Source organism: Trachemys scripta, chromosome 21 (assembly GCF_013100865.1).
Source record: "Trachemys scripta elegans isolate TJP31775 chromosome 21, CAS_Tse_1.0, whole genome shotgun sequence".
NCBI classification, from domain to species: Eukaryota; Metazoa; Chordata; order Testudines; family Emydidae; genus Trachemys; species Trachemys scripta.
In genome coordinates this window covers 18357762-18383657 of record NC_048318.1, presented here as the reverse complement: position 1 = coordinate 18383657, position 25896 = coordinate 18357762, and the positions used below count along the sequence as shown (strand labels likewise).

Sequence of the window (25896 nt, the reverse complement as noted above, 5' to 3'; positions counted from 1 at the left end):
AAGAGGTGTTTAAATATTTCTGTTCTAATGGGGGGGGGGGGGACAGATAGTATAGGGACAGTCTCATAATATGGTGGTGATGGTTTTTCATTCCACTAGTATCTCTGAAAGATGTTAAACAGAAGCTACTAAAGTTGGACATTTTAAAATGATCAGGTCCAAATAACTTGCATCCAAGAGTTTTAAAAGAGATGGGTGAGGAGCTCGCTTAGACAGGCCATTCATCTGGTTTTAAACAGGACAACCCTGCTTTTCTAAGGTTTGTCACCCATTTGGTACTGAGACAAAATCCTATGTATTGGACAGGGGATGCTGTTTTGAAGACCATACCGCACTGATCCCGCTGCTGTGACCTTGCACACATGGAGGAGTGGGGTCACACAGGTGGGGTTAGGCCAGTGAAAGAAAACAGAAGTAAGGAAATAGGTTAACAAGTGACAAAGCACGAATGCACAAATGGCCTTGTAAATAATACATAGCTAGTAGATAAAGAAATAGTAGCAAGAGGGGTCTGTGATAAGCTTGCAGCTTTGCTTACTAGCACACTTTATAGTGCGTAGACAGCTCATGATCTCTACAGGGATTGGGTCACAGAATTAGTAAGACAACCATGAAGTATGTGATGCAATGTAGAATGTAATGCGCATGTGTCAGTGTGCTTTAGAATATGTATATAATCTGATTTATAATTACGTACTTTGGAGTTGTTATGCTCCCTAACCCACTCCCTACACCTGAGCCCGATCACCTTAGGGATAGCTTTATGAACTGCCAATAAAGAAACCTTAGTGACGAGTCCAGATTCAGTCCGAGGTTTTGGATTCCAAAGAGCTAGATAAAGTGTTCTCCTTGAACTGGACGAGGTGTTCTGGATAAGGATAGTAGAAAAGGTCTCGGCGGGAATCCCAACATTAAGTAAGGCTTTAATTTTAGCAACATTTCCTTGTTCCCTTTTCCTTTAGCTGGGAAGTTTTTAGAAGGAAAAATCCTGTTTGGCAGTTTCTTAGATGGTATCAAAGATGGTAATAACTTCTCATTTACCCAAAAGGACAGTTAGTTGAGATGGGCTAGAGCTGCTGTTGCTGTTAAAGTCTGAGCCCATTTTATCTCAGGCATTGTTTGGGATTCAACTGGAAGTGATAGGGGTGGTAATGTCATCTAGAGTCTTCTCTTTGGCCCGGTCTGGTCAAGACATCCCCCAGGATTAGGACAAAGGTGGTCGGGGTGGCAGCTGTGAAAGGCTGCCCCATCCATTCTTTCTACAAGAACCCAAAAATGGAGTGATGGGTGGAATAGCCTATCCCCTTATTATTTGTTCACTAGTAGGGCTAATATCCAACACACCAATTGTGATTGATTAATTTCCGGTTCTACATTTTCGGTTTTTACCAAGCATGACTTCAGCACAATCCTGGAGTTGTATCATTAGGCCTTTTTGTTTAGATTAGTTCAGTCAGTCTCCCTTTTGTACCTTTTCCCATAAACATTTGTTCTAGGTTAATGTGACACTTTATGAACTTTCACATACTTTTTACTGTTGAGCTCACAATTACAATAAATTTGTAGGCCCGATCATCACATTAGGGTCATGCTCTCAGTGGTTGTTCAGGCTGCCTCTGGCTTTCTACTACTTCTGTGTCTCTCTTGTGTCTGTGTGGAAGAGAAACACACCACTATACCAAACAATCCCCAGCAAAGCCCCCCACCCACATTGAATGGTGACACGAGTCTGTGTTTTAATTTGAGGCCCCTATTGTTTCTTAGGTTTATTTTGAATGATGTTTACACTCACCAGTTTCAAAGTAGTTTAACCCAACCTATAATAATAATCTTCTCTCTCATTTCAGTATGATTACTCTGTGCAGAGTCTTTCAGCTTCCTGTACTGTTTGTATAGGTTAAAAAAACAAACAGGAAAATGTGATAGAACAATCCCAGAGAGTCAGGGAGTTGAAGGCAGGACATGGAAGTACTTTAAACCCTAATTAACATTGATAGGGTTCCAAGTAGGCAGTGTCCTTTCAAACACAGCTGGGATAGTGCCTGACTGGTGCATATGGCCTGCCCTTGCATGTCACAGAGCCATGCTCTAGCCAGGCACTTTTACAGGTCTGTTCTGTGGTTCTGTAAATAGTTGACATATTTTGGTCCTGTTTGTCAGGTAATACCAAGTCATAATTGAGTGTGCAGTGTAAATGGTCTCTTAGGCACCATCCATGCCAAAGAATTAAGGGACCACATTTAAACTCCTACAGATAAGTGGATTTAACAGGCCTTGGCTGGCTGGCTGACTGTGCAACTGGTTACTTGCCCCTTTCTTTTCTTCTCCCTCCTCTTCCCCCCCCCCCCAGTTGAACACAGCTTGGTGTGATAAGTGTGTGGACTGGCCCCTGCCTGAAGGCTCCAGCATGTGTGGGTTGCTGTCTATGCTAACAAGCCTGTATCCTTCTGCAGTTAATGAAGCAGGTTGTATCTAGCAGAAATAAGCTGGTTGCTTCCTGAGGAATTGCCTGGACCGCATGGGTTAGAACATGCCTGCTTGTGTCTGAATTTCACTCTTTTTTTTTTCTCTCTCTCTCTTCTTAGCCAGATTTACTGTACTGGGGACCTCCTGAAGCAGGTCCAGCTGGCCAGGCTCTTCTCTGATGACAAACACTTTGTTGACATGCCGTTGCGGGAGTCTCCAGGTCAGCAATGACAGTATGGCTAGGGCCACAGAACTGTTGTATTTACTCCTTTCCCTCCTGCCAGACACCTGCAGTCTAACCCCACACGCGCCTGTTGGTACAAGCTGGGCCCTGTGCCCATCTCACCACACTCATGCAGGATAATTGAGAATTCTGGTACTAATGTACAGGTGAATTATTGGGAATAGTGGCACTGTGCCCTGGTACATACTACACCAAGTAGTCACTGTGCCTTCACCATTTATGGTCCCCTTGTTGGCAGATTCGGCAGAACCTCAGCCAAGGCAGTAGACAGTGAAGGCTGTTTTCTTTTTCCCAGAACTAGTTCTGAAGAAGTTTCAGCAGCTAGTGAATGTGACTCCGGGGGGGATGTTGTCCAAAGAGCAGCTGCAACAGTTTGTGAGCTCATCCTTCAGTGACCCTGGACAGGAGTTTGAGCAATGGGAACCTCAGGACTGGACGAGCAGGTACAGAATAGAACACAAAGGGACCTTTGCAAGCGTGAGTGCGGCATGATGAGCCTGAGCCCTGGTGATGGAAGTAAGGGAGCCAGACTGCACTGTGCTGGGCTCTATCCCACTCTGGAGATGGGGGCTGACTACAGCTTTCTTGGGAAGTGATGAATTTGTTTTTAGTACCTGGGGGATGTGGTAGCTGTAATCAGTGCAAGGTGTAATCAGTGCTCCCCATTCACAGTGCTGCCAATGTACCTCGCCCTGACCTACAGCCTCCCTGCTTTTTCATCTCTGCCAATGCCCCTCCATCCTGACCTGCAGACCTTGCTGATAGTTCAGTCTTTGGCTTGGCTTGAGCAGAGGCTGCCAGTTGTGATGAAATGGACTAGAACACGAGATTGGTTTTTCAGGCTAACACCCATCATCCCTCCAAATCCATCTGTCATCTACTGAGGATTGAAGCTGGGGTCTCTAGAGCTAAATTGCTAATTTAGCCACATTCTGACTTGTGCACTGCGGGGAGTGGGAGCCAAGAAGGGTGCTGTGACCCATAGATTGCTGCACTATATCAGGCAGTGTATGTCACATGCAGTTTCTGGAAGCAACCCTTGTCTGTGGTGACTAGGGGCTTGGTTGTGGCTGTCTCCTCTCTTGAATACGTTTCCTTCTTTATCTTCCAGCCCCCAGATTTTAGCCAAGATTTCTGACCAGAAACTCCAGGCATGGGCATCGGATCTGAATGCCAAGTGGAAATCCCTAGGGAGAAAGGTAGAGATATGTGGGGGGGTGACCCTGCTTCTGTGTGCTGTATTTGGAAAGAATGCGAGTGTGGTGACGATTCGGCCCAGGCTAGTTGTGGGGGCTGGAGGAGAGGCGACTGGCTCAGGGAGCTGGGGATTGTGGGAAAGGGTTGTGGGGAGTGGTGACCAACTTGGATCATCTCTCTTTCAGATCAAAGATGACGTTAGGACTCGCCCGATGTTTTACTCTCAGATTTATGTGCCGCACCCTCTGATGGTGCCCGGTGGCAGGTTCATTGAATTTTACTACTGGTGAGTAACAGCTGGTGTGTTAGAGCCTTGTACTGGTTACACCTCGAACTGACTTAGCTGCAGCCACAACTGGAACCCTGGCTCTGCCCCATGCCGGTTGAGCTGGTGAATTTTGCTGAGCCTGGCTGTCACTGGCACTGTTCTCCTGGCCAACATACATGGGGGTTGTTTCAAATAATTGTACTTGCTGAAACGATGTGACAAGCTGTCCTGTCGCACACTAGGTGCGGCCATGACTGAAAGGTGTGGGTGCAGACAGACTGTCCTCAGCCCTGGCCTGAATCCCAATGCTCAGGAGAGTATCGGGTGTCCGCATGGAGCAGCTTAAGTTTGGTTCATGCAGGGCCACAAGCCCAGAGCATCTGGTATCGCTAGTGCAGCTGCTTCTTTTGTGCTGCAGGGATTCCTACTGGGTGATCGAAGGGCTGCTCCTCTCTGAAATGGCAACCACAGCCAAGGGGATGATACAGAACTTCTTGTACCTGGTGGAAAGGTGAGACCCTGCCCTAAGGCATGTAGAGAGAGGAGGCTGGCTGGAGGCTCACTACCTTCTTCCCTCAACTCTGAAGCCACTCCTTCCCTGTCCAAGCATGAGGAGCTGACCAAGTGACACAACCGTGGCTCTGGCAGTGCCCTCTGCTGAGAGGGTGTCACTTTGAGGATCCTTGGGCAGGGACAGTTGTCATGAGAGCATATGTCATCTTGTCCTCCAACTTTTGCCATCTCCTCACAGTTGCAGGGCCCTGCTCCGAGTGCAGTGTGGGAAGTGGGGAGGCTTCTGCAGGGTCCTTCATCCTCCTCCTCCCCTGGGGCTGTGTAACACATGGTCTCTCCCCTGATGGGCAGGTATGGGCACATCCCAAATGGAGGGCGAGTCTATTACCTGCGCCGGAGCCAGCCACCTTTCCTCACTCTGATGATGGATGCCTACCTGGCCCACGCCAATGACACAGAGTTTCTCAGGTGGGCATGAGGTTCTGCTAGTCAAATGAACAGCGTGCCATCACTGGTAAATAGTATCAATGGCCAATGAGGGTCTGGCTGGAGAGTCTTGCCTACATGCTCGGGGTTCTACTGATCGCCATCTTTGGGGTCGGGAAGGAATTTTCCTCCAGGGTAGATTGGCAGAGGCCCTGGAGGTTTTTCGCCTTCCTCCGCAGCATGGGGCAGGGGTCGCTAGCTGGAGGATTCTCTGCTACTTGAAGTCTCTAAACCACAGGATTTGGGGACTTCAACAGCAGAGTCAAGGGAAAGGGTTGGGACGGCTTTGTGGCCTGCATCATGCGGGAGGTCAAACTAGATGATCATAATGGTACCTTCTGACCTTAAAGTCTATGAGTCTGAGTCACCAGTACCCCATATGTCCCAGGGGGCAGGGGTGGATTCTCCTTACTTCTTCCCCCATCGCTGGTGCTGATCCCTTGGGCTCTCCCTCAGGATCAGGTTCGGATGGCTGTAGAGGACATGGATTGGCACCCTGTAACTTAAGATAATAAAGCTCCCCCATCTCCTATGGCACCAATGAGGATCTTACATAGCAGTGAGGGTGGGCACTGGCTGATGTGCAGACAGGATGGGACCTGAGTGACCATGAGCCTGGTGCTCCGTACTCCAGGTGTCTGTGACTCTCTTACCCCCGCCCCCCTTTACCAATAGGCAAAGCCCCCTCCCTGGGTGCACACATGCCCCTGCATATGCCCTCTTCTCCTCTGAGATGTCCAAGCACACCCCAGGCTCCAATGAGCCTGGCTAGTCTCAGCAAGAGCCCATCGCTGTAATATTTGGTACTGCATTGCCACGTGAGCCATCTACTGACTGGTCCCAGGGCCAGTCTGGTCTGCACTCTGCTTGGCCAGCATGTGTTGGAGGCAGCAGGAGCATTGCTGCAGGTCATGGTCTGTGCTGTGTATGCCCTTCAAAGTCTACACCGAGCAACGCCCACTGGGAAGTTCCCTGGAGCGGTTCATTCCCTACTGGGCTTCCTGTCGCCCCAATTCCTGGGCAGACCCATGACTGGGTGATTTGTTCCTCATGAAAAGAGACTGCTCCATGAGGAGACACTGACCATGCCTGTGGTCTGATTCCCAGGGAGAATATCCATCTGCTGGAGGTAGAGTACGAGTTCTGGCAGAGGAATCGCTCTGTGAGCATCACAGTTGGGGACAGGAATCACACTCTGAACTACTACAACGTTCAGATCGGGGAGCCCAGGTACCATCCCAACAAGCACCATCTAATGGAGTTACACTAGAGGGGGAGTCAGGACTCCTGGGTTCTATTCCCAGCTCTGCCACTTATTCACTGTGTGGCTTTGGGCAAGTGACTCACCCGTCCCTCCCATGCCCCAGTTTCCCCAGCAACAGAGGGGGATAATCCTCCCTCCCGCCCCCGTCTTTTGGGGGCTGTTGCACATGCAGGTCATTAGCAAAGCTCTACAGTGGCACTGAGTGTGTTCCACAGACCATTCCCCGTCCCCTGTGATGGAGACAGATGCCAACGGACATGGTTGTGTTGTCTCTTCCCAGTCCTGTCCTGTGATAGGACATTGACATCCCAGTGCAGAGTGGGCTGTTCTTCTCCAGCCTCTGCAGAAAACAAGCTGCTGCACAGAGCCGCGCCTGTTCCAGAGCATGCACAGGCAAGACCTGCAGCTGCAGGCAAAGGTATCATGGCCTCTTGTTACCCCGAGGAATGTGTCCCTTGGAGACTTGAGGGTCCACTGGGCAGACAGCTCGACGAGGCACTCTCCAGCCCAGCAGCTGGGTTGCTGGTTGAGATCTGGAACTGCTGAAGGTGGGTTGAGGGTGAAGCAGTACCTTATGGGATTCGTGCTGCCCTCAATGTCCGACAGGGTCATCACACTGCAGTGCCTGGCAGCTGGTCCTTGTAGGACCACTAGTAGGATTTCACCCACAACCTCAGCTTCTGGCTTCCCCTGTGCACAGCCACTGTGAGACCTGTCTCTGCATGCCAGGCATCCCGGCCTTTGCCTGCTTAGGGCAAGGAAATGACTAAGAACTGGACTGACCTGGTGATCTCTCTGCCTCCCAATCCCTGTCTACCCTCCCCTGCAGACCAGAGTCCTACAGCAAAGACTGGGAGTTGGCAAGTGACTTAAATGAAGGTAAAGAGAAATTTCTGTCCTGTGACAGATGCTGTCCCTCTAATGCCCACTAGAACAGAACAGCCTGTGCTGCTCTTCACTGACTGCACCTAAATGTGGGCACCCATGTGCCAGGGGGAGGCAGGGAGAGATTCCTGAGAGCTGGGATGGGGCTTGGATATGGAATACGCATCTGTGGGAGGTGAGGCCATGGCACAGATGTGGTGACATTGGGGGTTAGGCTCCTTTTGGCCATGGCTTCTTGTGATCACTTCTGGAGCTCTCTGCACAGAATCCTGGTGTCCTTCCTGGGAAGCTGGGTGGTGGGATCATGCCCACCAGATGGTTTCACTCTCCGTGGACTGTCTGGGTTCAGGCTCCTACATGATTCAGCCAGGGGAACATTGTGTCAGTTCTGCAGGACAGGATTTGTTCGGGCTCCCCAGGCTTGGTGCTCTAACAGTTCCTTCTTTCTAAGGAGCCTGGGGATGGAGCTTAGAAAGTGTGATAGAAGCAGCTTAACCCATGCTCCAGCTGAACCAGCATGGCCCTTATGTCTGTCTGTCTGCTTGGGGGTCAGTGCTCTGGCCTCTAGGGTCCATGCTCTAACAGAGGCTTCTATCCTCATTGCCCCAGTCTGGGGACCTGGTTCCAGCTGCACTGACACACATCCCGTCAGAACCTGTGTTCAAGCCCCAGATCCCTTCTCTGCTGTTTCCTGCCAGTGGTCACCCTGGGCAGAGGTACTAAATCTTCTGCCACAGGGGACATTGAGTAGTATCTGTGTCAGTCTGTGTGTGTCTTGCAGATGCCAGGCAGGAGCTCTGGGCAGAGCTAAAATCAGCAGCCGAGTCAGGCTGGGACTTTTCCTCTCGCTGGTTCCTCTCCTGGTCTCCCCCGCTCCCTGCGACACTAAAGGATACCAAAGCCAGGGCTGTAGTGCCAGTGGATCTGAATGCCTTTCTGTGCAAGACAGAGCACCTGCTGGCTTCATTCTACAGGATACTGGGTAAAGAGCCTGTCGGGAAGTGCCTCCCTTGGAGATACTGATGCCTGTTGAATCTCTTCCCCCCCCCCCCCCTCCACGAGACAGGGACACAAGATGCTGTTATTGGGGCAACATCCCCTGTGTGGGGAAAGGGCCCAGCATCCTGTAGCATTGCTGCCCACAGAGCAGCTTGTGTAAACAGCAGTGCTGCCTAGTGGCATCTTCCTGCAAGTGGGAGCAGGAAGCCGTTTAACTCATCTCTGCCCCAGGTAAAGCCACTTTGCTGCTCACTTCATTTATTTCTATGTTTATTTAATTCTCAGGTGCTGGGAGCCTAGGGAGGGCATCAGGTGTGTAGGGGATGGGCATTGTAGGGATCAGATTTAGCTAGGGCACCTGCCTTTTCCCCATCCTGGGGCTGTGGCAGCAAATAGGAGCTGGAAGACTGTAGCTGACTCTGCATGAGCTGGAGTGGGTTTCAGCTTCCTCCCCTCTAATACTGAGCAAAGGCCACAGGCTATGCTGTTCAGAGTGCACTGGGACTGAGAGGCTGCGTTCTGCTGTAGTTAATCTGTGGATGCTCCGCAAGCCCCTCACTAGTGTAATCAGCCATTCTCTCTCTCTCTCTCTCTCTCTCTCTCTCTCTAAGGAAACACCAGCAAGGCTGCCCAGTTCCAGGCCGCTCTGGAGCACAGGCTCGAGGCAGTCCAAGCTGTCTTCTGGAATGAGGCTGCTGGAGTCTGGCTGGACTTCAACCTCCTGAAGAAGCAGCCAAACCCAGCCTTCTACCCCTCCAACCTGGCACCCCTGTGGACTGACTGCTTCTCAGACCAGGCTGCAGCTGAGAGGGCAGTGCGGTACTTAGAGGTGAGCTGGGTTCATGTGGGTAAGATTCCTCACCGCAACAGACCAATCAGTCGTCATTAGCCCATCACGTGGGGAGTGTTCCTTGCAGACAGTGGAGGGTACCACATACCTTCCTACTGAGCCTGGCACATGCTGTCTGCGCACAGCAAGGTGGAGCTGGAGCCCAGTTCTCATGTGGCCCCATCCCAAGTATTTGCCAGGAGATTCCCAGTACTTGCTCCTCTAGCACAACCCACTAGTGACCCCTAGAGCCTGTTTCCTACACTGGGCTATGCCTGTTCCCATCCCAGAGCATAAGAACGGCCCTACTGGGTCAGACCAAAGGTCCATCTAGCCCAGTATCCTGTCCTCTGACAGTGGCCAATGGCAGGTGCCTCAAAGTGATCCATGCCCTGTCACCCAATCCCGGCTTTTGGCAAACAGAGGGTAGGGACGCTATTCCTGCCCATCCTGGCTAATAGCCATTGATGGACCTCAGGAGCTGGGCTGGGCTAGAAGTAGCTGATCAGGTTAGCCAACAAAGTCCTGTCTCCCTAGATCCCTTCTGTGGCCTTCTGTCTCCTGGATGGTGACTCACTGGGGAGCCCAGTGCCACCACTCAATATGCTGTCTATGTTTGCAGGGGAGCACAGTGCTGTCCTACAAGAACGGGATCCCTACCTCACTTGCCAGGACTGGGGAGCAGTGGGACCTGCCCAATGCCTGGCCTCCACTGCAGCATATGGTGATTGCAGGTAAGGATGCTGCTGTGCTCATATCCATAATTTGCAGGACAGGATGCCCATTGGAAAATTTGCTGTGTTTGGTACCAGATCTCCAAATTGCTTTAGGACCTGCCCCTTGTTTCCTTGTCCCAGCTGTGCTCCATCTCTAGGTATTGCATTATGCCTCTCAATCCCTGCCCTCCACTCTGATGCTGCTTTGTAGCCTTGTGGATTGATCCTGTTTCTGTGGGTTTGGTTCCTGACTCTGCAGCAGCTGCAGGTCAGGCTGGGAGCTCTGCTGGGAGCCCAGGTGTCACAGTGCCATCTTGGTTTGGGGGAGACTCTCCCACCTGGGCCTTTCTTGAACTGCTGCTACAGTGGGCCATCCAACTACTGATACTGCTCAGTGGAAAAGCCAGGGGGCACCAATAACCCTCCTCACAGCTGCTCAAGTCCATAAACCCTGAGGGCCTTGATCTGTGGCCTTCAGGCAAAACCCACAGGGTTTGGGCCCAACCTGTGGAAGCCTGCTTTTGGAGGAGGGGGTGGAAGAATTGTACAAAGCCCCTGCCAGGCTTCCTGGGGAGGCCTTGAGCTCCAGTGAGGGCTCTAGAGTCATCTCTTGCAGGGATGGACAGGCTAGTGTTTGCAGGAGCTCTAGCATCCCCTGTGACTGGGTCCCTGACCTTCAGTCATTTATCTGTGTTCACAGGTTTGGCCAAGTCCAGATCCTCGAGAGCCAAAGAAATTGCCTTTGTCCTGGCGCAGAACTGGGTCAGAACCAACTTTGCCTTATATAAGAAGTACCAGGCCATGTTCGAAAAGGTAAAGCCATTGGTGGTCCCAGATAGGCAGGCTGCAGCCCCTGTGGGTAGGAGCTCTCAAGTGGAATTCATGCACACACTCTCCCCTGTGACCCTGGGCAGCAGGTCGTGATTACCTCAGAGTGCCTAGTGCTTGCATGGAAAGAGACTGGGCTGCTACCCTAAAGGACCCTCGTCTTGTTTTAACTCTTCCGTTGTCAGTCTGTATTCAGAGCAGGGCCCCAGGTGTGGAGGCACCAGATCCAATCTCACTCAGTTCAGCCTGAGTGGACTTGAGCATGGGTGTGGCTGTGGCTTGTCAGCCACAGGTCTCCCCTATTGGGAGGTCTTTGTCATTCTGTCCCTACCCTCCTCTTCCAGTGCTGCTTTCTGCCCCTGCCTGGTGTACAGCTTCCTCTGCCTTAAGCACCTGTGCTCGTGAACACACAAGAGCTGGAGTCTGTGCCTGCCCCTCTTTCCCTGGACTCTGTGAGGTGGGAACATTCTAGCTCCCACTCTAATGGGGCTTTCTGAATAATCATCTTTCTCCTCAGTACAATGTGGATGGAGATGGGAAGCCAGGGACAGGAGGAGAGTACCAAGTCCAGGTAAGAGCATGTACTGAAATGCTTCAATGCCTATAGGGTGGGGATGTGTGCTCGCAGAATCTCTCACTAGGCATGGAGGATGTGCTTTCCTCATGGCGGGAGGGGCCCTGTTTTGCCTCCATTCAAATAGCTGGGCTGCTGGGGTTAATCAGTCTCCCTGCTGCAGCCATCTGTAAGCTCCAGCCCTGGATAACAGGAGCATGTGCCTTGCTAATGCTGCATTCTCCCCTGCCAGGAGGGATTTGGCTGGACCAATGGTGTAATCCTGCAACTCTTGGATCTCTATGGTGACCGCCTGACTTCTGGCTCCCCCTCCACCCCCTTCAGGGCCTGGATTGTTATTGCTTGCATCTTCCTCCTTAACCTGAAATGATAGGGGAAGTGGTTTGGGCTCCAAGCAGCAGGGCCAGAGGAAACAAGCCCATGGGTAGTGAACAGTACCCTGGCCTTATAGCCAGTTAGGGAAGTGTGTGTGGGGGACTCATCTGGGGCAGCCACCTCTTTCTCTACCTGCTGGGACAGCAAAGCAGCCACAGGTGAACAATAGCTGTGACTAAAGCCCTGTGCCTGCAGCCCTGCTGAGCCCCCTACCTGTGATTCTCTCATGCTTTTGCTGTGTCATTAATGTTTATCAAACTGGTCTTTGCTGTCATACCTGCCTTGGTGGTTACTGGGGCCTGATTCTTGTGGAGGTCTGTGCTGAGGCCCCACATCCCCTAGTCTCAGCTCATTGCCCACCCCAGATCCTTTATCCCTTCATTCTCACAAAGTTCCCTTTGTGCCACCCTTCCATGTCCCCCTCATTCAGAGAAATGTGTAAATAGTTAAACTTGTAGAGTTTGTTGAATTATTTCTTTTGTCTGGACAGCCACTGAGGCTGTCACCATTCTAAACTCCATAGGGGCAGAGCAGAGCACATTCAAAGGCAGGCATCTTCCCAGCACAGTGCCTACTGAGAACCCTTTGGCTCAGGGCCCAGCTGGCTGTGGTCAAGAGCAGGGACGGTGGAAACAACTTCAAGTCTGTTACTCAAAAGGCTTTATTGTTTGCAGTCTGTCTACAACTACTGAAAAGAGAGAGGCTGGACTGGCTCCTACCTGTCCCCAGCCTAGATGGGCAGAAGGCGGTACAAACTGGACAAAAGGAGAGCTAGGCCTAACAGCAGTGGCACTTGTAGGAATTCAAATACCTAGGGTTAAAAAAGATATTTGGAAAATAAGGATTTCAAGGTTATAAAAGCAAGGTGGGATTTAAATAGTCTTGTTCTTTCAAGGGATTTTCAGCGTTGTGAAACTTAACTCTTCACTAAGCCCTAGAGGAAGGCTCTGGAAATTCCTAGCTCTCAGCTGGATTTTGCTAATATGGGTAGGTATAGGTAGCCACTTTAAAGGGGCATAAGATGTCAAGGGGCCCAATTTTTTAGCCACTCAAAGCACCAGTGCTTCCACTTCTACAGGCTGAGCAGCTTCAGGCTTGGATAGCATGGGCCCAGTGCTGCAAGGGGCTGTGCACCCTCAGCTCTCTGGGACTCTGAGGGGGCTCAGCACCTCATACCATCTGGCTTTTAGATGTGAATTTAGGCTCTGCCTCCCCATGAGGCATGTGCAGACAGTTAACTGTAGGCACCTAGATTTAAGAACCAGGCTCTGCATTCTTCTTGCCCTGCCCTCCTGGCATCTCCTTTGGGTGAGGCACTTTTTAAAGCTCACAGTGTCAGAAGAACAAGCCATTGGTTTCATTAGACTACACCTTAGTGCCTAGTGCATGAGAGAGATCACAAGCCCTGGCAGACATAAATATTCCCCCTCATCCCACAGCATTTGCACACCTGGCACAGTTACTTCTAGCTTTACACCATCAGAACCTTACAACCAGGCACCTTGCCTGTGCTGATGCCCAGACTCTGAGGTGGTCAAGGCACAGGAGAGCAGAGAGGTGTCTGACATGGACAGACCCCTCACTGTTACAGGTAGCTGCAGTAAATCTGGCAGGACTGTCATGGTGCACATCCTGGCACCGGCAGCAGCCTTGGCACTGGTGAGAATGGCACAAGAAAAGGAAACAAGTCAAGCAGACAGTGGAGCAAACAGGGGTCTGGTCACAGGTGCTGGTAGGATGCGCTAGATGAGTCTGTGATGCAGTTGTCATAGTGATGCCCAACAATCTCCAGTTTTAAAAAAGTGGCAGCATTGAGAGAGCTTAGTTCCTTAATCCAACAGCTTCAGGCCTAGTTTGCACTGGAACCGGTGGGATGGTCTTTGGCAGCTCTTCCGCTTTGTACCTTTCAGCCCATTGATATGTTTCCATCAAAGAATAAAAAAGTCTGTTCTGTTACATATATTAAAAAAAAAAACCCTCTTGGCTAGGACTCTGTCCTAGCCTTGCTTAACACCTCTCTGTTCCACGTGAAAGCAATTACACCATGCCTGGGCACTAGCTAGGCACGTGCCATCACTCTTATCACCCACACTGTGTTTAAGAGAAAGCGCAGGGCATTTGGTGCAGGCGGAAGGGGAAACGCAACAGCGATTCCACTATTCCACAAGGAATGGCTACAATATGAAAAAATAAGGATTTTGTAACAAAATCATGGCTTTACAGGGTTGATTTTTCCAATTTTTTTACCATCTCTCTCCTCCCCCCCCCCCCCGAAAAAAAAACCCACCACCCCACATTTATTCAAATAACATCCCAAAGCTCTCTTGGGAAAAGGGCAAGAGTGCTGGACCTAGGGCCAGGCCCCTCTAGTCAGCAGGGAGGTGTAACCAACCAGGGCCCAAAGGGCATGATACAGCCAACATCTGCATGGGAGGCAGCTCCCCTGTATTCAAGATCTTCTTGCTGCGGGCTAAACACCCCAGGTGGCAGGGAAATGGCTGTCTGCTGTATCCAGATGGTGGTGGGGCCTCCAGCTCATCTTGGCACTGTCAATGGCAAATCCATCTGGGAGAAGAAGAGAAGGCAGGTCTGGAACAGCTCCACCTTAAGCACTCCTGGTCCCCATCAATTCATGAACTGGGTGTAGCCCTCTGCCCCAGTCACAATGACATCCATCCAGATCCTCATGGCCTCAGCTGATGGTGCCACCATGTAATAGAGGCGGTCGTGGGTCTTGACGCAGAAGGTAAGAGCTGGGTTGGGACTCTGCAGAGGGGAGAGAAAAACATGGGGCGCTTGTTCCTGCAGTAACTACAGAGCCAGCTCTTCCCCCCAGTGACAGACCCAATTCCACACACACCCCAACAGCAGCCTAAGGCCTGTTGAGGACTTTTCCAACTACAGCTAGTGCTCCGGGGGGGGGGGGGGGGGGGGGGGGGGGGGGGGGAAGGGAAAGAGCAGTGTTGAGATTCAGCCCCATGCTGAGCATTTGCAGCTCCTTTGGTAAATGGGCCCTAGTAAGGCACATTTGTCCTTTATCTTTGTGCCAAAGCCTGTGAGGCACAGAGAGCTGCTGGGCTACCAGTGCAGGACCAGACAAAGCATCACCATCATGGAACAGTGCTGGGGACTACAATCAAGCTGACTACTACCTGAACAAGGCTAGGTCAGAGGCTCAAGCCTGTACAGCTGCCTGTCATGTTGTTGCCCAACTCCACCAATCCTAGAGAGAGGAAGACATGTCTGCTGGGCAGAGTGGGGGCAGCCCCTAGTGCCAACCTGCCTACACTGATGTCAATGAAAGCAGGATTTGGCCTGAAGAATGAGGTAGCAGCTTGAATGAATGGAGAAGGGGAAGATGAAGTATAGGATGTCCTGAGATGATGGCACTCCAGGCACTTGAGATCTGCAGCCACAGCCCTGGAGGAGGAATGGCTGCAAGAGGGTAGAGATCTCCCAGCACATGGAGAGAAACCCAAAAGCTGAAGCTACTGTATTGACTCCTCATTCCAATCCAACTGTGTTGTCAGACCAGAACAGCACTGAGGACACCAGGGTTGTGGAGAATGGAGCTTACACAGGATTAAAGGTTCCACTACTGTGTTTAACGACCAGCCAATCTGAGAGCCACTGCGACCTACTGAACGGAGTCAAGACCCTGGGGGGTCTGTCCCTGGCTCTCCTAGTGCAAACATGGCCATAGCCAAGTCAGATCAGCTCTGTGCCTTGACTTCCCAGCTGATAATACATTCTTCCTACAAATTCGGTAAGTAAGCCATCCATCCACTCAGGCAGGGTGGTGCTCCTAGAATCAGACCAATCAACAGCACATTCCTGAGCAGCCATTTGGCATGCACAGATTAACCCCCAGCCAGGCTGAGGCCAGCACAGAATGGCAGTATAAAAGAGGCTCAGACCTTGGCACATGACCCTTACCAAGGGCAGAAGGGAGCTGCAGGTCTGGCATCTGTGAATCGCATCTGCCTGGAGTCAGTAGGAGACAGCGATGTGGCACTTTGCTGGACCTGGTCCACAGAGGTCAAAGGAGGTAGGGATACTTCCCGCTCTCCTCCATTTCTGCAACCCAGAGTCCAGCCCCCTAAAATTCTCTCCCCATCTTACTCAGCCCAGCCCTCTCACAGCCCCTAAGTGCTTGTGGTTCCAACCAGCACTTTGATCTCTCCTGCATGAAACCCCAATGGCAAATCCAAGGGATGCTTGTTCATCCTAGTCACTTTTTTTTTTTTTTTTTTTTTTTTTTAAATTAAAACACAGTACCTGATGCTACTCTTATCTAAGTTGAAGGGAAAACTTCCCCTATCTCTCCTAGGAGCAGGCCTAAAGAACTCTGAGCATATGGTGAGCATGACCAATACAGTCCACCCCTAGTCAATCTTGTAAAGGAACCCCCAACCCCACTGCAGAGAGAGGGTGAGGCTCGGAGGCAGAGGGAAGGAGCCTTCGGCTGCTGGTCCAGAAACGCCAAGTGCAATACAGAATAGAGCCCATTGCAGAGTGCATTGCTAGTTAAAAACAAGTGAGCATGCAAACTGCTACAAATAGGCTGGGGACCCAACCAGTCAGTCACCCCACAAAACAAGAGAAAAGAGTGAGAGGCAGAGAGACAAGTGCACTGAGACAAACCTCTCTTCGGAAGTGAATGGGGAGAATATCTGCTAGTTGCTAGAAGAAAATAAAGACAAATGCAATTAGAACAGTTCTGTAGCCTTGCTCCCATTGGAGCATCTGTTGCAGTGACTGAAACCCTCTCCCCATGTTAATTATGCACCCTAGGCAGCATTCAGCAAATCAATTGGCTCCATTAGGGCAGGGAAAGCACTCTATTAGGCACAAGCGTTAGCATTTGAATCTTTTACTACTTAAGTAAATGGCCTAAGTGCAGGACTAGGTGGTATTCCAATGGAGGAGGGAGGGCCCTCACTCTTTCCTATTGAAGCTGGTCCATCTTCATTAAATAACTCAATAGTAGGGCTGTCAAGCGATTAAAAAAATTAAACAATAGAATACCATTTATTTTAAATATTTTTGGATGTTTACTACATTTTCAAGTATACACCTCTACCCCAATATAACGCTGTCCTCAGGAGCCAAAAAAATCTTACTGTGTTATATGTGAGACCGCGTTGTATCGAACTTGCATTGATCCACCAGAGCATGCCGCCCCGTCCCCCAGAGCGCTGCTTAACCGTGTTGTATCTGGGTAGAGGTGTATTAATTTCAATTACAACACAGAATACGAAGTGTACAGTGCTCACTTTATATTTATTTTTGATTACAAGTATTTGCACTGTAAAAAACAAAAATTGTATTTTCAATTCACCTCAAGAACTGTAGTGCGATCTCTTTATCATGAAAGTTGAACTTACAACTGTAGAATTATGTAAAAAAATCTGCATTAAAAATAAAATAATCTAAAACTTTAGAGCCTACAAATCCACTCAGTCCTACTTCTTGGTCAGTCAATCACTCAGAAACAAGGTTGGTTACAATTTGCAGGAGATAATGATGCCTGCTTCTTGTTTACAATGTCACCTGAAAGTGAGAACAGGCATTCGCATGGCACTGTTATAGCTGGCGTTGCAAGATATTTATGTGCCAGATGCGGTAAAGATTCATATGTCCCTTCATGCTTCAACCACCATTCCAGAGGACATGGTGATGATGGGTTCTGCTTGATAACAATCCAAAGCAGTGCGGACTGATGCATGTTCATTTTCATCCTCTGAGTCAGGTGCCACCAGCAGAAGGTTGATTTTCTTTTTTGGTGGTTTGGGTTCTGTAGTTTCCGCATCAGAGCGTTGCTCTTTTAAGACTTCTAACAGCATGCTCCATGCCTCGTCCCTTTCAGATTTTGAATGGCACTTCAGATTCTTAAATCTTGGGTTGAGTGCTATAGCTATTTTTAGAAAGCTCACATCAGTACCTTCTTTGTGTTTATTGAATCTGCTGTGGAAGTGTTCTTAAAATAAACATGTCATCATCCGAGACTACTATAAATATATGCAGAATGCAGGTAAAACTGAGCAGGAGACGTACAATTCTCCCCCCAAGGAGTACAGTCATAAATTTAATTGATGCATTATTTTTTTTTAACGAGCATCATCAGCATGGAAGCATGTCCTCTGGAATGGTGGCCGAAGCATGAACAGGCATACGAATATTTAGCCTATCGGGTAGGTAAATACCTTGCAACGCCGGCTACAAAAGTGCCATGCGAATGAACGCCTGTTCTCACTTTCAGGTGATGTAAATAAGAAGCAGGCAGCAGTATCTCCCATCACTGTAAACAAACTTGTTTGTCTTAGCGATTGGCTGAATAAGAAGTAGGACTGAGTAGACTTACACTGCTTTGTTTTTGAGTGCAGTTATGTAACCAAAAAAAAAAATCTGCATTTGTAAATTACACTTTCACAATAAAGAGATTGCACTACAGTACTTGTATTTTTCAATTCACCTCATACTATTGTTTAAAATCATTTTTACTGTACATATTTGTAATAAAAAATAATATAAAGTGAGCACTGTGCACATTGTATTCTGTGTTGTAATTGAAATCAATACTGAAAACATAGAAATATCCAAAAATATTTAATACATTTAAATTGGTATTCTAGTAAGTGCAATTAATCACAATTAATTTTTTTGAGTTAATCATGTGAGTTAACTACAATTAATTGACAGCCCTACTCAACAGTAATTGGGCTAGAACCTACATTGAATCCTGCTGTACTCCAGTGGTTGGGGTACTTCCCCCAGCAGGGAGGGTGAATTGCTGGTTCAAATCCCTTTTGTGCTGGTTGAGATGGGATTTGAAGCAGGCTCCCTTACCTCTCATGTGAAGGGCCTAAGTGCCAACCTGGGAGGTATTCTGTCATAGGGTTCCCTCAGTCTTTTCTATTGACACTGGTCCACTTTAACTACATAATAAATGGGCCAAAGTCTGCCTCCACAGCTCTTGATGGTAAGGGGGGGTTAGAGCACTTCTCTGGGATGTGAATGACCCTGGTTCAAATTCCCTGTCTACCTCAGTGGAGGGGGTCTGGTGCCTGAGGTGCAGGCCCTTGTAAATTGACAGTGGACTATACAGAGCAGCTCTTGCTGGTTTAATTAATGAGTAATGGTGGCCATACAAAAGACCCAAATCACTCTTTTGTCCCCAGAGGCTAGCCACCCAGGCTGTGGCAGACCCCAGGTCACTCCCCTTCTCTGCTGAGGGGTGTGAACTGGGATCTCCCACCTCTCAGGGAGAGTCAGAGATGGGCAAGCCCTGTTTAAATCCCCTCCCTGTCCAAAGGTAACAATGGCCTCCTGAGAAAGGGAGGGGGTTCAGACATGGATGTTCCACCCCAAAGGGCAATCACTGAAGAAGCAGGAAATCCCTGTGCAAACGCCTGCTGAATATTTGAACCAGGCTCTCCAACACCCCAAGCTAGTACTCTAACCACTGCACTAAAGAGTGACTGGCTTTTGGCCTGGCCCGAAGAATAGTTAAATCAAGTGGAACGACTTCAAGAGGCAAGAGTCAGGAGGCCCATAAGCACTACGTACACCAATGACCAGAGCCCGTATCTGGGCTAGTGGAGAGCTCTCTCCACAGGCCAATGGGGGACTTGAACCAGCAGCTCCCACACACCAGGCACAGAGGTTAATCACCAGACTATAGAGGGAGTCTTTCCAATAGGCTGCCCCAAAAAATAGTTAAGCCCAGTAGAACAGCTTCAAGAGGCAAGCATGAGGGAGATCTCCCACAGTTCTGTGGCCCATAGCTTAGAGCACTAACCTGGGCAGTCCCCCTTCACATCCCTTCTCCTATCCAGGCAGAGGGGGATATTGAAGCAGGGTCCCCCTATCACAGATGAGCACCGTAACCGCTGAGTAAAGAGGTCACATCCATAGGATCAGTGCTACGGCCTCACCTTTGGAATGGACTCTAGGAGGAACCCCTTCAGTGTGTCAGACTCACTCTCCTGCTAGGGTAAGCCACAGTTTCACCGCCTCCTTAGGCTGAACCTATGGGCCTGCAGCACTCCTGCCTCACCCTGTGAGCTCTGTTCAGTGAGTTCACCCAAGGCAGAGCCCTGCCAGAGACTCGTCAGCTCCTCAGGAATGAACGTACCTCGACAAGCATTTGCATTGACATTCCCATAGAGTCCAAATACTTGGCTTGATTAGTCAGCTAGAACTCTGCATAGGCAGCACAGAGACCTGAAGCACAGCCCATTCTGGTAAGCCCCGAGCCTAGGCAGGCTGTAGTGAACTCCTGGGTTCAAACTCTGTCTCCCTCTGTTTGACTTCCTTCCTTGGGCTCCAGGTGAGAGCCCCACCTCCTTCCACCAGACAGTTCTTATCACCACCTCCCCAGTCTTGTCTTCTCCAGCTAGGGAAATGCTATTCAGGCTTCCCAAGGAGAAGCAGGGCTGTCCATTTTCCTCTGGGTTGTTGCCCTAGCAGTTCCTTGCCACCATGCTCTCCTCAGACATGGCTCTGCTGTCTTCTGTGCTCATCCCTACCGATTTCCCTTGCTCTCTGCAAAGAGGCAGAGATAAGAAGGCAGAAACTGTAGGCGTGATGTTTGCAGATGGAGGTCCAGGCAGAATGGAATGGCCCTTGGGCTTCAAGATCTCATCCAAGACACACCCCCATGGAGTGACCTGCATGGAACTCAGTACAGTGGCCTCAGAAGAATGAAGACCTGGAGCCAGCCCTGTGGGATTTCAGAGCTTGGGTGTTTCACAGCGATGCAAGGGCCTGATGGTTGTCCCTCAGGCTTGGATGGGATTCTTCTGTGACCCCAGCCTTGAATATCTGAACCCTGACCCACTATACCAGGGGTCTGAAAAGTCACTCATTTCATTCAGAAAGCTGTCGAAGTCAGCCAGACACTCCCACTGCAGCCATAGGCAGCCCCAGGGACGACAGTGCTGAAAAGAGTTCCCCCCATGCTGCCAGCATGGAATTACAGCTCAGTGCAAAGTAAAGAGATGTTCCCCTTCTGCAGCATATGAGACTCTCCAGCTCTGTCAAAGGCCAACAGGACTTTTCAATCAACTCTGCTGGCAGGCGGCTCAGGGCCTAGTCATGCCTGCTCCTGGAGTCACACTACCTTCCCTTCAGCCCAACAGCAGTGGCAGCTTCTTCACCTTCAAGGGGTCATTGGTGGTTCCACTCTCCTGGGCTTGCAGCAAGCTGCATTATCTTCAGATAGAATTATGCTGTCTCTTGCTACTGCCCCCCGCAACATGTGCTTCCAGATACTGCTGCATCCATTTTCCTCATTTCCCCGTAGCAGATTCTAGCTGAAATTTCTCCTTTGGCGCCGGGTGAAGGCTGCTGGAATTCAGAGGTGGACACTGGTAGCTATTTTTCCACACTTGTTACTAATTTTAAAGCCATCCAGCAAAACTATAATGGGTGGGCTTAACAGAGAGCTCAATGCAGCCCTGCTTCACCACCCTGCCAGTAGCAGCTTTCACAACTTTGGTTTTAAAGTGAGAAATTTCTCCCCTCAGGTGAGTCACGTGTTAAAAACACACTGAGTTTGGCCCTTGCTCGTCCAGTCACTGGGGGCCCCAGAGCTCAGCTATGTTCATGGTGAGGGGGGGACCAGCTGTTGTGCACCCCATGGGCTGGTGCCCGGCAGCTTGTTCAGTTCTGATGGAGCATTGCTAGCTGCTCCAAGGTTCCAGGGATGGAAAGGGCCTTCACCCCTGCAAAGTCTGCATCATCACTCCCCAGGGACTCCAAGGGCACTTGCAGCCACTTTATTGCCTCAAGGCACCATCCCCCAGGAAGAGGGGTTTGGAGATGGAAGTGAGGGAAGGTGGGGGGGAGGGGGAGCTGGTGTGGGTAGGTTAGAGAGAGAGGCGGCTGAGTGCATGGGCTTTCTGAAGGAACAAGGCTGGTTCTGATTGCACCTGAACCCCAGGGTTCTCTGGTCCCAGGACTAGCAGCCTGAGGGTTCTGCTGTTAGTACCAACACAGCGCAGGTTAGAGCACTCCTGGCAGTAAAGGGTTAAAGGGAACCCGTTGTGAAAGCAGGGTTAGTGCCCGGCACAGCAGAGCCCGGAGGGCAGGATACATACATTTGCTAGGCTGAGGTTGAAAAGTCCTTTCTGGATAGGAAGGAGGAGGGGGAAAAAAGAGAGAGAAATAGACAAAGAGCTCAGCCTGCCCTGGGTTCAGATACTGTTACACTTGCCCGGCTTTCTATGCAGTAAGATTTGTGAGGACAGGCCTGTGCATGCAGAGGTCTCCAGATGGTAGTATTGCTCTGGGGAAAGCTGCAGGAAACGAGGTCCCAGAGGTAGTTCGGCCTGTTGCCCACTCATTCCTGGAGGGCCAAGACTGCAACGTCCAGGGACATACTAGCAGCCCAAGTGCTGGCATCGTACTGCCTGTCAGACATTTAACTGTGCCCACATGCTTGATTTATTATCTCCCAGCAGACAGACAGGGAGTGCTTGCTGGAGTTATCCCCGCAGATAGGAGGGAGATGGCTCAGGCTGTACTAGAGGATTCAGCGCACAGTGCTGGGCGAGCTGCCCCAGCACAGGCCTCCACGTGCCGGGAGGTAACACCCCTTCCCAGCCATGTCCAGACCCCATGCCAGCTGAACCTCTGGCAGAGTCACCCACCCCTGGGTGGAGAGAGCAGCAGTGACCTGGCCAATGGGCAACATTAAGGCTATTTCTGGCATCTGGGCCACTGGCCATAACCTGTTTTGGACTCCAGGAAGCTTTGGCAGTAACTAATTCCGCCCATCCCTGGGGATGGGAGAGGCTCTAGAGCACAGGCTCTGCAACTGTCCTGTTGGCCCAGAGCGGCACATCTTCTGGTGCCAAGGGCCTGGGCCCTGCTGGCTACAATGGGGTGAGTCTGGGGTTTGTGGGACATCTGTGGCTCCCAGGGGCTCACGACACATCACACTGCTGTGACTTACTACTGGGGTGGGTATTGTGATGCAAATGGGCTTCATCATGGGATCCTGTTGCCCCAGAATGTTGCTTCTTGCGGCCCAGTGCTGTAAAGCGGTGCTTGCACCATTGCATTTTAGAGGACCCCCGTCCTGGGACAGCATTAACCAGCCAGCCCATCCCCTCCCCTCCCCTCCCCCAGCCCACACCAAGGGCAGGACCCAAGCCTCACCTTAGCAGCACTGCGGAGATGGTCATAATAAACCTCCTCTATGGCTTGGAAATAGATCACTCCCTTGAGCTTTGTCTCATGTTTATCTGCATGAGAGAGAAAGGCAAGGCACTGTAAGCACCAGGCTTCACAGAGGAGGAGGCAGCAAGACGAGGGTGGAGGCTGGTTCCCAGCTGGAACTGAGCCAAACACCACATGGGTTAGCTAGTGCCAGGGATTCTGGCAGCCACAGCAGAAGAGAGAGTCCTGAGACACCCTGTCAGTGACATGAATGTGATGAGTCCTTCTGAGGGTTAAATACACCACTGGTGGCGGGTGGGTGGGGTGGGGTATTTGTATAGAGACTGGCAGCAGTGGGGTGCTCTTACCCACATAGTAGGAGACTGTGCGTTTCATACGGTCGAAGACGAACCAACGCTTCTTCCAGGATTTGATCTTGCCACCCATCTTGACCAGATAGCCCTTGCACATCTTCTCGGTCAGGATGACATGATAGCAGGTGTCCACATTGTGGCCTGAGGACTCAATATGTGTCTTCAAGTCGAAATCCTCCTTGCGGATGGGGAGATACCTGGTCAGGGGCCGTGCCTGGAGAAGCAACGCAGCCTCGTCAGTGCCACCCCAATGGCAGTCGCCGCCCTTGAGAGTAAAGGAAGTGGGAGAGTTGAGCACTTAGCCAACACAGGCCCCATGGCACTCGTAGCATCCAAGATGCTGCCACCAGATGTGTCACCCTCTTAAGTCTCAAACGGGGACAAGAGACCTTGATCCTGTCCCTACCCCTCAGCCCCAGATGCTCCAACATCAGACCCAAGAGAACTGCATGACAGGTGGCACCTTCCATGCATTCATGAATGCTAGGTCTATGGCTGAAACGGCACCATACAGCCTCCTTAACACCAGAGACAGATGGGAAAAGGACTGCCTCCTCATCCCCTGCTCAGCCCTCCTCCACATCCCGCCCTCACCTGGGAGAAGTGCTTCTCTCGCATCTTGACCTCCTTCTCAATCAGCTTCTGCCGATGAGCCGTCTCATCCTGCAGCCTCCGCTCCAGCTGCTCCCGCCGCCTGCGCTCATCCTCCAGGGCCTGTCGCCGCAGCTCCATCTCCCGCTCCTGCCAAGTAAAGGACATGGCAAGATCCCCTCTCTGCCCTCCTACCCCATGCCCGGCACTAGCTTCCAGAGGCACTACTCAATGATGCAGGATTTGTGGGTGTGACAGTGGATGGCTGACAGCCCTGGAGACTGGATCCCCTCTCCCTGCAAGCTTCCGCATCCCCATAAACAAGAGGGTGAGAATGCTCTGAGTGTAGCTCCCTAGCATTGGCATACAGACCCACTCACCCGTGACTCCATCAGGCGAGATTTCTCTGCATGGGCCTCTTTCAGCATCTTCTCCATCTCCTCGATCTTCACTGCCTCCACCCCACTGGCACTGCAAGACAAAGCTGATACCATCACAGCCTGCAATCCCCGCTTGGGCCAGGAGCCTGGCTGCTCCACACAGTTGGAGAGTGTCTCCTTACAGGAAAGGATGGCAGTTAGGAATCCCATGCTCGCCCACCCCTGGGCACTGGTTAGGCAGCAGGGCCAAGCAAACTCCCAGTTCCCTGAGAACTCAGAGCCAAGGCTAGTGAGCCAGACCTTGGTGAGGGAATGATTTTTCACAGAAAGGGCTCTCAGGGATTAACTGGCAGTGGCATCTACTCTGTGGAGGAAGTGTAGGTTTTTGTCCTGAGCTATGATGAGTCCCTCTGCACTTGGACACTGCACCCCCATCTCTGTCTCAGCCCCAGCAGGGGCCCACAAACACATTTTGGGAGCATGTCCCTTCCTCAGGGAGACATCCACACATGGATCGTTCACCTGACATCCAGGGAAATCTGCATGAGTGTATTATGGTAGTGCCTGAACGAAGACAACCCCTGTCTCAAAGGGCTTACACTAATCCAGGGGATATATAGGCCCTGGAACAGCTCATGGAAATTCTCCTTTCGCTTGAGAGGGAGGGGCCTGGATCTGGGGTGCAGAACACTGTGCCAGCCATGGGTTTTATTGGGGTCTGTTTGCAGTCAGGGATTCATTGTAGAGGGTGACCTGGGGGATCAAACAGGGCCACATCGCCTGCTCTGCCCCGCCCCAGCCCAATGCCTCTCATACATCTAGAGCTGCCTCTAAACACTGCGTCTGCCACAGGATCACCTCACACCACCAATCACCACAGACACCGACAGAATTAACATGAATAAGCTCTATGGGCTTGTTTGTCTGCCAACACCCTGCTGCAGAGCAGACAGAGCCCCAGACAGAATTCATGATTTTACTGACGCCTGAGCTCTGGATTCCTTCCCGAAGAGCATACACAAGCCAGTAAATCCCCAGCTTGCATGGCTGCTGTGCACAGCCCAGCACAGTAGCTTCCCAACACCTGTGAGTCAGGCTCTCGTATTGGGCAGAGCAAGGGGAGCTAGCCTCAAGCTTCACCAGGCTCCTCCAGCCCCCCAACAATCAGCTTGGGGGAGGTTGTTATTGCCCAAGGATTCTGAGACGAGTGCTGAGGAGTTTGGGGAGTCTCAGAGCAGGGGAGCGGGGCTGGGGTGTGTGTGGGATGGATGATGGAAGGTGGCTGCAATGAAGTTGTCAGAAATGCTCACAAATGGCTTATCTGTCAACCCAGTGAAACTGTAGGCCCCTGCACTTATTAACTAGCCCTCCCTCGCCCTAGTGACCAGGTCCCTGCCCCCAGCACTTAGGGTATGTCTACACTTGAGCTGGATGTGTGTGGGGGGTGATTCTCCGCTCGAGTAGATGCGCCTGTACTAGCTCTCATCTAGCAAATTTGCTAAAAATAGCGTTGCCACAGAAGTGTGAGCTATGGTAGGTGCTAGCCGCCCAGAGTAAATGCCCATCAGAGACCTTAGGCACGTAGGCACCTTAGGTTCATTGAGCCCCACCCAGTTCACCTCATGCAGAGGCCTCTGGACACGCTTTGCTCATTACCAACCTGGCAGCCCTGTGGTGAAAGGCTTTCAGCCCCAAGCCAGCTGGCTGCCCCCTTAGGCCAGGCCAGGCCAGGCATCTGGAA

At 50.9% G+C, this 25896-nt stretch overlaps 2 protein-coding genes across 44 annotated transcripts in view; one reads left to right on the top strand and one right to left on the bottom strand.

Moving 5' to 3' along the window:
- TREH (trehalase) overlaps positions 1-13893 on the top strand; it is a 19711-nt gene extending 5818 nt beyond the window's left edge. For 2 of the 4 annotated variants that reach the window (XM_034754854.1, XM_034754855.1), the window contains 14 exons: positions 2586-2686; positions 3006-3153; positions 3822-3909; positions 4093-4193; positions 4594-4686; positions 5040-5156; positions 6282-6404; positions 7268-7317; positions 8105-8305; positions 8934-9151; positions 9774-9885; positions 10568-10680; positions 11213-11266; positions 12168-13890. In XM_034754854.1, the coding sequence (XP_034610745.1) occupies positions 2665-2686; positions 3006-3153; positions 3822-3909; positions 4093-4193; positions 4594-4686; positions 5040-5156; positions 6282-6404; positions 7268-7317; positions 8105-8305; positions 8934-9151; positions 9774-9885; positions 10568-10680; positions 11213-11266; positions 12168-12419 (1692 nt within the window). In that variant the 5' untranslated portion in view covers positions 2586-2664 and the 3' untranslated portion in view covers positions 12420-13890. Of the gene's footprint in view, positions 1-2585; positions 2687-3005; positions 3154-3821; positions 3910-4092; positions 4194-4593; positions 4687-5039; positions 5157-6281; positions 6405-7267; positions 7318-8104; positions 8306-8933; positions 9152-9773; positions 9886-10567; positions 10681-11212; positions 11267-11501 lie in introns of all 4 variants that reach the window. The other 2 variants (XM_034754852.1, XM_034754853.1) reach the window with 2 other exon arrangements.
- A 36-nt stretch (positions 13894-13929) lies between these two features.
- The window catches only part of PHLDB1 (pleckstrin homology like domain family B member 1), a 107200-nt gene continuing 95233 nt past the window's right edge, over positions 13930-25896 (bottom strand). For 11 of the 40 annotated variants that reach the window (XM_034754833.1, XM_034754832.1, XM_034754835.1 and 8 more), the window contains 7 exons: positions 24156-24246; positions 23779-23925; positions 23179-23449; positions 22811-22896; positions 21748-21777; positions 16289-16327; positions 13931-14410 (listed from right to left, as the gene is read on the bottom strand). In XM_034754833.1, coding sequence (XP_034610724.1) covers positions 14270-14410; positions 16289-16327; positions 21748-21777; positions 22811-22896; positions 23179-23449; positions 23779-23925; positions 24156-24246 — 805 coding nt within the window. In that variant the 3' untranslated portion in view covers positions 13931-14269. Of the gene's footprint in view, positions 14411-14796; positions 14868-16288; positions 16328-21747; positions 21778-22810; positions 22897-23178; positions 23450-23778; positions 23926-24155; positions 24247-25896 lie in introns of all 40 variants that reach the window. The other 29 variants (XM_034754808.1, XM_034754821.1, XM_034754822.1 and 26 more) reach the window with 14 other exon arrangements.